The 12,081-nt window shown below is 38.5% G+C and overlaps 1 protein-coding gene across 2 annotated transcripts in view; it reads left to right on the top strand.

The window, feature by feature from the left end:
* The window catches only part of LOC116718510 (nucleolar protein 4-like), an 84,158-nt gene extending 72,327 nt beyond the window's left edge, over positions 1-11,831 (top strand). For both annotated transcript variants that reach the window (XM_032560519.1, XM_032560528.1), the window contains 5 exons: positions 768-959; positions 1,727-1,915; positions 2,502-2,615; positions 3,716-3,953; positions 5,180-11,831. In XM_032560519.1, the coding sequence (XP_032416410.1) occupies positions 768-959; positions 1,727-1,915; positions 2,502-2,615; positions 3,716-3,953; positions 5,180-5,421 (975 nt within the window). In that variant the 3' untranslated portion in view covers positions 5,422-11,831. The remainder of the gene's footprint in view (positions 1-767; positions 960-1,726; positions 1,916-2,501; positions 2,616-3,715; positions 3,954-5,179) is intronic.
* The last annotated feature ends 250 nt before the right edge of the window (positions 11,832-12,081 follow it).

The raw sequence follows: 12,081 nt of genomic DNA, 5'->3' as shown, positions 1-12,081 counted from the left end.
GGAGCTAATTTTCCATCTAGCACTTTTGCTAGCTTTGAAAACACTTAGCGTGATTTGTGTTTTAGCATTAGCTTATAATAAATACTATGTTGATGTAGCTCTTTAGCATTAGCTTCCACTGAATACCTTGTTGATGTAGCTCTTTAGCATTAGCTTCCACTAAATACCATGTTGATGTAGCTCTTTAGCATTAGCTTCCACTAAATACATGTTAATGTAGCGCTTTAGCTACCACTAAATACCGTGTTGGTGTAGCGCTTTAGCATTAGCTTCTGTTAAATAAATAATTGCTGTAGTGATTTAGTGTTAGCAGAACTAAAGACTATAAGTGCTTTGGCAGTAGCTAGCATTAAACACCGTGTTGGTGTAGCACTTTAGCTTGTGTGGAACTCATGTTTATGATTAGTGTTGTGGGGTTAGCATAGCTAACTATTTAGCTAGTGGTGTCCACCACTGATTATGATGATTTTCCTCCTACAGCTAACTTAACATTTAAGATTAGAATATTACATCAGACCAATATTAAATTTTAGTACAGAAAAATGGGCTTAATGAAAAGTATTCTTAGTACCGTTACAGATTTTGCTCCAAATAAAAAATTATTCTCATCAGAACAAATATTCGAATTGAACGTGACTTTATATGTTGATAAATATGAGAACAGAAAACTTTCGATCAGGACCAGGATTTTCACACTAAATGACCAAACCTCAGTCTAAACACATTGAAAGAGTAAAATCGATTCAGAGCAGAACGTTTGTGTTCAGTCCCCTCAGTACGGCTCGGGGGGAAGCTACGACAGCATTAAGACGGAGCTGAGCGCAGAAGACCTCACCATGGGGCGCCATGGCAACCAGGTCGCCCCCGACGATGACGACGACGACCACGACGACCATGACGACAACGACAAGATCAACGACACGGAGGGCGTCGACCCTGAGAGATTAAAGGCCTTCAATGTAAGTCAGGAGGAAATCCAGCAGTTTGAACTAAAGTTTCTAATTTTTAGGGTAAAAAAATATCAGAGAAATTCTTTAAAAATCCACCGTCTATCAGCACAAAACATTTAGCGCAATTAGATTAACTTTTCAACACAAATTCTACCTTGGGTATCAAAATGTTGGAATTTAGCACTTTAGCATTAGCTTCAGCTAAATAGCATGTTGGTGTGTTGATGTAGCGTTAGTGGAACTGATGTTTATGATTAGTGGTTTTACTAGCACCAGGTCGAGTTGCTTCTGTTTATTGCCAGAATCCACTGGTAATCCGCTGCTGCGCTAATAGCTGACCTAATTTCTTTCTGAGCACTTTAGCAGTTTTCTAATTTGGTAACAGTTAGCGCACTTAGCTTCCACTGAATTAATTTTCCAAGATAAATTGTAAACACTGCATGGTGAGTATCAACATGGTTGAATTTAGCGCTTTAGGTTAGTGGAACTAATGTTTATGCTTAGTGGTTTAGGGTTAGCGCAGCTAGCAGTATAATTAGCGGTGCTCACCAAACGCCATTAGCCACTTTAAATACAGGTTCATGTATAATAAACACTCATAGACCAACTAATCAGGATGCTAACCATACGGTACACATGTTAAAAGAAATCACAATAATATTAGTTTTTGCATTTTTGTTTAAAAATAAGATTAGATGTGAGGACTTTAAGCCTGTTAGTTTCCTCAGCAGGGATAAAGGTGACTCCATTTTATCAGCAGCCATGCTGTGTTTCAGATGTTTGTTCGCCTGTTTGTGGATGAGAACTTGGACCGAATGGTTCCCATCTCCAAGCAGCCCAAGGAGAAGATCCAAGCCATCATCGAGTCCTGCAGCAGACAATTCCCAGAATTCCAGGAACGCGCCCGCAAGCGCATTCGCACCTACCTCAAATCCTGCCGACGCATGAAGAAGAACGGCATGGAGGTGCGCTAATCAAAAAATCAAAAAAGTTTTAAAAGTTCAAGGAATGTCGGTTTGGTTTTCTTTGGTTTTTTAGCTGAAATACCATTAACTTATTTACTTATTTATTGTAAATATAACACTTTTCATTAAAATACATATTTTCATTTGCTTATTCTAAAAGTTTAATGTTTTTCCTGTTTTAAAACCTGATAAAACAACAATGACGAAATTGTGGTTTTTAAAATTTCACTAAACAAAAACAAGCAAGCTTTACATGCTAGGTTTTATTCAACTAATTAATATACATTTATTTGATAAATTTAAATACATTCATTTATTTGTCAGTTTTTTTATATTACTTTCATTTATTTTTAATGCATACATATTTAAGGGGCATTTTGTTTTTCTCCATTAGGAGATTAAAGGGTAAAAACGCCACAAACCTGAACTGACGATGCTTTAATTAGAATGTCTCTACTGCCCCCCTGTGGTCGAGTAGCATTACTTCCAATGACAGGAAATAAAACCATCACATTTTTCTGCTTTGACAGGACAGAACTGACATAATTAGTGAATAAAAGTCTCTCTAACGCCACGTTGCTTCCAGACCCGCCCGACTCCACCTCACCTGACCTCGGCCATGGCTGAAAACATCCTGGCCGCCGCCTGCGAGAGTGAAACCCGCAACGCCGCCAAGAGGATGCGCCTCGAAGCTTTCCACGTAAGCAACGCTCCGGATTCATCAGCGTCATTAACCATCAGAACAATTCTGGATCAGACAGAGAGAAATATCTGCTGTCTAAAACAAAACGTGTTCATGTTGAACTAAGTTAACTGAGTTTATCTAAAAATTTCTCTAAATAAAAGTAACTCAGTAGCACAAATAGACAAGTTTTTATTTACTGGGTATGAATTAAAAACTAAAAATAATTTTAAAAATTCTACAGATTCTAGTTGGTTTAAAGTAATTTATTTAAAAATATTTTATCTTGTCCTATTTTTCTTTTTATTTTATAATTAATAAAAATGTTTCTACTTAATGTAGTTATTTTTAAAATATTTTTTACATCTTACCCAAATATTATTTATTTGACCTAAAAAGGTTTTATGGTTTCTAGTTTATATACTTTTTTGTTTAAATATTATTTTTTTTTTTATTATTTATTTAAAAGCTATTTTTTGTTCTCCATGTCTCTTACCTTATTATTATTATTATTATTATTATAGTTTCAATATTTTCAAATTAATGTAAACTTATTTATTTTTAAATCTTCTATATGACTTTCCAATATTCTATTTTCTGTACGTCGTTACCAATAATAATATTGATAATATGGAACTATTATTATTTAAAAGTGTTTTATAGTTTCTAATTTATATTTAATTCAAAAATACTTTGATCCCAAAGGAAAATTATTTATTTTATTATATGTGATTTTATATTTAAAGTATTGTTATTATAATTACTACTGCTGCTGCTGTTATTAAAAGGTTTTTATTGTTTCTAGTTAATATAAAGTCAATTATTTCACATTTTATCCTATTTTTGTTATTAAAGGGTTTTTTGGGCTGTCAACATTTTTACTGTTTAATTAATTTCCCAGGATATAATTATTCTCTTTCTGACCTTTAAAACAAATTTATTATTATTATTATTATTATCCGCCACTAGATGGCGCTCAGCTGTCTTCCTGTTTACAGTAGAGACTGTTATTCACCGTGTTTGGACCTGAACCGGGTCAGATGTTGACTGGTCTCTGTCAGCATCCTGCTTTGTTTTCATTAATAAACTCCCATATTTCCCATAATTCCCTGTGGCAGGATGAGCAGGTATCCCTGGAAAAGCCGTCCGGCGGCGGTGGCGGCGCCGCCCTGAGGGACCCCGTGTCCCTCGCTCACTCTGCCTACTCCTTGGCTGCATCAGCCTTCCCCTCCCAGGACTCGCAGCTCTACATCAACGGGGCCGGACTCAGCTATGGTTACCGTGGTTACCCGGGCCTGAGCGCCGCCATTCAGCACCCCGTCTCCCTGACGACCGGCGCCACCACTCAGAGCAACGGTGAGCGAGGGATGAAGCTGGGAGGATGATGAAGATGATGAAAATGATGGGATTCCATGTCTGAAACTGGGTTACACATCAATGTGCTGTAGGGCTGAAATGATTAATTGTGACTAATCGATTATTGATTATTATTACACTGGGTTTTTAGTGCCATCTTCTCTCTTGACCCAAATAATCCAGAATCATCTGTGATGGAGCAACATCGAGAACTACATAATAATAAAGTGGAAGAAAAACAGCTGACTCATCACTATGCTTTAGGGTTGAAACGATTAATCGGATTAATCAAGTAATAATCGATTAATAATTAACTGGAGTCACAGGAAGTTACGCCTGGGGCTCGGGCTCCTGACCCCTGACTGGAGTATACAGAGAAAACCTGGAACTCTATTTCCAGGTTTAGAATAGTTTAAATTAATTAAACTATTAATTTAATTAATTGTGATTAATCAATTATTAAAAATAATCATAACTAATTTAGTAACTGATTAATTGTTAAATGTAATATATTAAAATAAAACTGAGCCTGAAACAATTAACTAGATTAATAGAGATTAATCGATTACTGAAATAATTGTCAAAAATGCAATAATTGATTAATTGTTAAATGAGTATACAGAAAAACTAGGAATGAAATAATTAATGGGATTAACCGTCAAGTTATTTAGTAATCAATTAATGGTTAATTTGAATAAACAGACTAAAAAAAGACCATTTGCTAAAGGAACAACACACTCAGAGCAGTAACTAAGCCATAACTGTACACAAATATTACATTTTGTTTTTAAAATAAAAAACCTTTCCTGTACATATCCTCAAGTGGAGATTTTAGCTTCACATGGTTCAAATAATGTTTCCTCTGATCAGAGCTTTTTTCCTCCATGTTTGCTGCTATAAGGGAAACTGCAGCTGCAGAGTTTCAGCAATAACTGATCAAACTTATGGATTTAGCAACAGATTGTTCCACCTGATGGCTAAAAACAGGCAGCGAATTTATTGAAGCTTTTTGAAATAATTTCCCTGTTTTCAGCATTACAGTAATGAAGAAGAATGTATTACTGCCACCTTGTGGTAGCAGCCTTGCATTACAATGAAGCATCCAGCTGCTAGACTTGTTCTTATTAGCAGCACAACATCACAGTGTCATGTTTTACTATGTAGCTGATTATATTTCAGCCGTTATAATCTTCGGCCTCGTGTTTCTCTCACCATCTCCTCTCCAGGTCCCACAGACCTCAGCATGAAGTCGCTCTCCTCCACCAACATCACCAACTGCTCCTCTTCCACCACCACCAACAACCTCAGCGGGCGCGGCGGCGGTGGTGGAGGGGGCGGGGCATCCACACAGCTCAGCCAACCAGAGATCACGGCCGTGCGCCAGCTGATCGCCGGTTACCGGGAGTCGGCAGCCTTCCTGCTTCGCTCGGCCGACGAGCTGGAAAACCTCATCCTGCAGCAGAACTGAGGGAAACTGTGGGAGACGACACACACACACACACACACACACACACACACACCCCACACACACACACACACCTCACGTAATGCTTGTTTAGTGTCTGCTTCGCCTGTGATGAACTCCAGACCTCCTCTACTGTCGTCTCACCTGTGATTCGGATTCAGTGGAATAAAAACAGAAACAATCTCCCCACATCTAAACGGACCGACTCTGCATGTGGGAAAAAATTTTTTATTAATTTTTTTTGTTTTGAGGAAAACATGGAGCAGAAAGTTTGGACTCCAGAAAATCCCCTCCTCTCCTGTCTGGAAGCGCCTCACAATCAGCCGGAGAGGAAAACTGATGGTACTTAAAAAAACTGTCCAGATTAAATAGAGAAGTGTTTATTATTATTATTATTATTATTTTCCAGTGAATTTGTTGAATACAGAATAATTTAAACTAACATCTGATGAGTCCCAGATGGACTTTTGATTTATTTTGTTTGTTCACTGCAAAAACACAAAATCTTACAAAGTATTTTATCCTAGTTTCTTGTGCAAATATATTCGTACACTTAAAATAAAACAAAGTTAACTTTCAACAAGAAATAGGAGCTTGTTTTAAGTAAATATTTCTTTAGTATTGATAAAAGAATTTGTTTGACTGGCAGATCATCTCACTTATAACAGGAGATTTTTTCCGTATTATAAGTGAAACCATCTGCCAGTAGAATTAGAATTTGGTTGCTAGGTGACGGGCTGGACTTGGCTGGCGTTGCTAGGTAACGGCACAGGGCCCTTTGACTCTGTAATAAGTGAAATAATGTGCCAATAGAACTAGTACTTTTTTATTAGTATGAAGGGATTAATGACTTACAACAAGCTCCTACATCTTGCTGAAAAGTTACTTCTAAGTTAGTTTTGTCTTATTTAAAGTGAACCAAGAAACTTGGATTAAAAACTAGATAGAAATACTCGGTAAGATTTTATGTATTTGCAGTGTTTTTGAATTGACTGATTTAAAAACGCGGCACTAAAACTGGAGAAGTCTTTAATTTAAAGGAGAAGTGACAGATTTTTGTTGTTCGTTGTTTTGCTAGCTTGTACATACTTGCTCTCTGTGTCCTACAGCACTTTTCTCTCCTCAAACCTCCCGACTCTCACTGTTTTTTACCCAGGAAGCAACTCGCTGCTTACTTTATGCATCCATTTTTCTTTGAGCACCAGGAATTACCTCAGATCACACCTGCCGACTCCGCTTTCGGGTCCTCGACATTCCCAAACGGAAACCAGTTTACTCCGACTCCCCCACTGCAGAAATGAAGCATTTCAACGACTCGCTGACCTCTGAACTTTTCCTTTTCTCTGCGCGGGTTAGTTGTTGTGCTGCTGTAAATAACCAGTTTATCTTGAAAACTTGAAGAATCGGAGCTGAAGCCGGCGGGAGTGTGATAGTTCTGTCCTTAAATTGCGTGTGTATGTGGCGTGTGTGTGTAGAGGGGATGGAGTGGGAGGTGTGTCTCCTCTCTTTACAAACGTACACCTCAGCATCTTTGGGTTAAACATACCTCCTCCTTCCCATCCTCTCCATCTCATGGACCTAAACGTCCTCCTCTTGGTCTCCAGATGAGGATTCCTCTCTCTTTCTGTGTTTTGTCTTTTTAAACTCTGAAATGGCCATTACTATTGTTGTTACTGTTATTATTATTGTTATTATTATTACTACTCTGATAACTATATGAACTTTCATGTCGCTGCTGCTATTGAGAAACTGGACCTTCTGCCACAGACCTGAAACCTCAACCCGGCCGGGCGTGGCGACCCGGCCGAATGACCGACCGACTTTCTGCTGCCTCGACCACGAACCATAACCAAACCACCGGGACTCTGTTAGCATTTCTCCTCCGTCTCACACCGGCTGGTCGCCTCTTTGTTGCTTCATAGGGCTTTCTCCATGTTGTCTTTGTGACTTTCTAACTGTGAATCTCAGTTGTTTTGCCTTGTTTTCTTATTATTTCAGTATTTCCATCCTCCAGGGGTGCGGTAAGGGATGTTTTAGAGTGGAATCACACCATATTCCTGACGACCAAAACATTGATTATAAACTACTCAGCACCTTGGTGGGAAGGTCTGATTTGGACATAAATTGGTCACAGATAAATCAGAGATGGGGATAAAAAAAATTGGTTTGGTTTGTAACTAGTAGGAACATCTAAAACAGACAAAACTCAGAAAACATGTGAGGGAAACAGTTGGGGGCTCGTCCGGGATGTGATCCTCTCTTGAAAAATATGCAAAAGCATCATCTTGAATCATCAAGAGTGGAGGATTCTGGTTGAGGCTTTGGCTGTATGCTTTTTAGGATTCACATTGGTTGCAACATCTGGTAACTATCAAGGTTTGGATTCCCACCAAACCAGTACTAGTGCTTTCTTTAAACCAGTCTTTGTCCGATTCTGCCAATAAGAAACTGGTTCTGATGATGTTTGGATTTTAAAATGCTTGTTGGGATTGGAAAAAAATATATAAATGCAACAAAGGGACATAATAATATAGCCATGAGTCTCTGTTGCACAAAACAAACGTTTACTTTGGTCTAAGCCAAAATCTGTGAAGTCTGCAAAGCTTCTAGTCATTCCTCTCAAGATGGCGCCGCTTCTGCCCTCTGGTGCTTGATCTCAGATCCCTGTCGCTGGGCCGCATGCGGACCAAATGATGTCTAATTTGGACCATTCCTGGGTGTTGATAGCAGCTTTTGGCCAGTGAGTTTGATTGTCTTTGAGGCTGCAGCTGCTTGGTGTAGCTAAAATGGGAAACAGGCTCTTATTCAAAACATCTAAAGCTAATTGATTAACTCATGTTTGATTAAGCCATAAAAGAGTTGCTGTTTCAGCTGGTTCTGCCCAAAAATACTTGGTCAGATCTTGTAAAAAGGATTCTTTTGGAATAATTTGCAACATTAGCAACAAGCCACTTAAGTTTTCATATGCAAACTTGAGTTTATTTTTTGGTTTAGACGTTGTTGCAGATTGTTGAATTTAGCAAGAGATGGTTTCAGCTGCAGCTGAACTTTTAACTCAATTTTTGCACAATGAGCCAAACATTAGTGATCTATAGTGTTAAAGGGAAGGCCTATGATTGTGTGAGGACATGCATGTTGTTTTTGAAATGCATTTGATAATCAGAATATGTTTGCCATTTTTTTCCATTCATGTGACAGGCTGCAAGCAGCGACAGCAAAAACTTAATTTAGATCTCCTTTATGTAGAATTTCAAATGATTATTTTCACAAGAGAGGAGGAATCTGTTTTAGTGCTCTTATTGCTGAATGAAAAACATGAGAGAGAAACAGTTGGGGGCTCGTCCGGGTGTGGACCTCTCTCGAAAAATATGCAAAAGTAAGATCAGGTTGGAAGGATAGAGAGCAAGAAAGAAGCATACCTTTAGTTCAGACATGTTGCACTGTAAATGTTTTTCATTAGGTTTGCAGAAGACATGAATAGCTACATTTCAGTGTGTTTAAGTAAAATGGTCATTTTTAAAGGATTTTTGCGTAACTTGATGGTCACACTTAGAATAGAGTAGTTGGATAAATATTTTGCTACTTTGCACTGGCTGAAGAATTTGATACTGAAGAAATGTTGGACATTAGATGGAGGTTTACATGGTAGAAGAACAGCCCACATGATGCTACTGCCATCATGGGTTTTCAAACCGCTTCAGGTTGTTTCCATAACAAACTCTTGTTCTTTGGGTCTAAAAGGTGAATAAAGTTCAGCTGAACTGGCCTGGTTTTTGTTGACACGTGGTTGGGGATTGGTCTTTGCTGTAGGTGGAAGGATATTTGTTTTGTTTTAGTCCATTGGACTAAATTCCTTAGACAGATGTCTGTAGGGTCTTGGTAAAGTCTAAGTCTAAATGATGGTTTTTATAAAGTTCTCCTGCAACTGCATGTCCCCATCCTCAATCAAAGGCCCTGATATTCTGCTACCATAAACCACCAGACGTTTACTAGAGCTTAAAACCTTTCAGAAACTCTCACCAGAGAGCAAATGTAGGTCTGAGAACCAAGCAGCTGCCTGTTAGCAGTTTATAATCTTGTGTAAGTCATTCAAGTAGGTTTACCGCAAAACCAGACATCCACAGTACTGCACCCCCACCTCTCCGATCAGAAATGATAATATAAATAATAATTAAAACACCAACAAACTGTGTTAAATACAACATAACTAATAGCAAAGGACAATCGATAGAAAGGTGGAGCCATAATCGAAGCATTTCCTCCAGGTGTTTCTGACTCCGGTGGCAAACAGCCAACACATTTCTATTGGATTTTTACTTTTTAATACAACTTTTGTTATAAAGGTTTCTATTCTTTAAGTATATTTTGTAGGGTGGTACAAGGTATTTTATCCCCCAACTCTCAGATCCAACACGGTACATTCCAAACACAGACCTGACCGGCATCATGTCTTTTATCAGAGGTTATAATAACTCGAGCCAAACTGCATGACTTTGCTCTGCATGAACTTCTTAGCCTGTTCAAAATGAATGGAGCAAAATTTGGAAAATCAGGCAATAAAGACGGACCTTTTCTATTGTCCGTGTCCTACCCACGGTCAAAATCCTGTATGATTTGACATGAAATGAGTAACCCAGTTAGTCCCTAACATTCATCAAATGATAGCGCCAAAACACTGCTAAGACCCTAAAATCCTCAAGAAGAGGCTGAAGATCTCACTAGACTTTACCAAGACCCTAAGGACCTCCCTTAAACCTTAAAGACATTGCCAAGACCTTACTAAGAACCTAAAGTCCTCAACAAGATGCTACAAATCTCTGTAAGACTTTACCAAGACCTTACCAAGACCAAGAAGACCTTACAAACACCTGCTAGGACCCTAAAGTCCTCAACAAGATGCTAAAATGTCACTAAGACCATAACAAGACCCTAAGTACCTTACCAGGTACTTAGAGTACTTACTAGTACTTACTAAGACCCTAAAGTCCTGAACGAGATGCTAAAAGTCTAATGAAGACTTCATCAACACCCTGCTAAGATCCAACAAACACTTCTTGAAAGTATTTTGTCCAAGTATGATCGTCAACCAGTGTAAAGAAAGTCTGAGAGAAAATATTTAGTAGTAAAATTTTACAACTTATGTTACTATAAATGCTTCTATCATTCAGGAAACCCAACAATCAGCATTTGCAAAACTGATCTATTAAGAAATACTTTCAAATTAATGATGAAACCTTTGGTTCTGATTATTAGAAATAATGAATCTAAAGTAGTATTCAGTATTAGAGATGAACCAAACAGCCAGAAATGTGAACACATCCCTTTGGACCGGGATAAAGAACTTGATGCCGGTTCAGTTCTGTCAGATGGTCAACAGGTAAAAATTTAAAGAATCCTCTCAGCCTATTTTTGGAGGCGGTACGTTTTTCTTTCTCCTCCTGACTTTGTACCGGCAAACAGCCAACACATTTCTACTGTCTTGCTTTCTTCTGCCAGGCCTTCGTACCTCCAGTAAAACCAATGTGAAACCTGTATTCCCCTCATTTGACTCAGTGGAAGTGTGATGTTTACATGTACAGATTTTTGCAGATCTCCCTGGCTTGATCTTTTTTGCGTTTTTTGTTTGCTTCCCTCCTCCTCCGTTCATCTCTGTCCGTCCTTTACAGCGAAGGGAAAGGCGTCTGTTTTTGAAACGCCACCGTTAGCATTATAAGCGGTGGAAGCTGATGTCAGCGCGGCGTCGCGGTTCTGGCTGGGGTTGAAACGTGGGTTGGTTTGTCTCCGATTGTGGGCACAGAATCACAGTGACCCTCCGCTGGCGTAACCGAGTCCAGAGGAGAGGACGAGTTCCTCAGCGAATGATAAGCCATTACAGACCGCGAGTTTCGGGTCTTTTAGTCTATTAGTGTATTTAGCAGAACTTAAAGAAAAACTCAACCTCAGGAAAACATGTTTTTGTAAAAACAAACCCCTCTGAAGGCCCATTTCCCTGCCTCTTCTTTGATACCATATAAATTATATCAAAAGTTCTTTTTATATTTACTGTTTATTATATTTACCAGTGGAAACCTTTTTTTCCAGTACCTGCGCTTGAATTTTGGTCTTAACATACAAGAAGGGGAAAAAAGACAAAAAAAACCCAAAAAACTGGGGAGTTTTTTCTGTTAACTGCCTGGGAGAGGTTTGTTTTACCCAGAAATGAGAACATATCACTCTGGTCCATGGTGGGGAAAAAAGATCAGTGGTTTAAAAAAAGAAACTTTACTTTGTGTGATGTCATTGCTGAAGCTGAAATGTTTCTGGACTTGAAAGATTTGTGACTATTTAAGTTTGTTGATTTGTTTTCTGTTTCCTCCTGAGCTGTACGTCACAAAGCTAAATATACTAATAAAACAGTGTGCTAATTATGGAAACAGGCCGGCCTTCTTCCTTCCTTTCATAATGCCGCATGTTCTTCCTCTCTGACTTTTTCACATTTCTCACCAATAGTGCCAATATTTAAGTTATTCTGTACATTTTTCACGTATCTTTGTATAGGTTGGCAACAGAAGTGGTGAAAATGGTGGTCTTGCCACCTGGTGATCAATTTGTGTTTAAAGGGCTCTCCACTCATTTTCTATGGAACTTACGAAGAGGCAACAATCGCATGCCCTTATGGAAAGC

The sequence above is a fragment of the Xiphophorus hellerii genome, chromosome 1 (assembly GCF_003331165.1).
Source record: "Xiphophorus hellerii strain 12219 chromosome 1, Xiphophorus_hellerii-4.1, whole genome shotgun sequence".
Taxonomy (NCBI): domain Eukaryota; kingdom Metazoa; phylum Chordata; class Actinopteri; order Cyprinodontiformes; family Poeciliidae; genus Xiphophorus; species Xiphophorus hellerii.
This window is presented reverse-complemented; position numbering and strand designations above follow the sequence as displayed.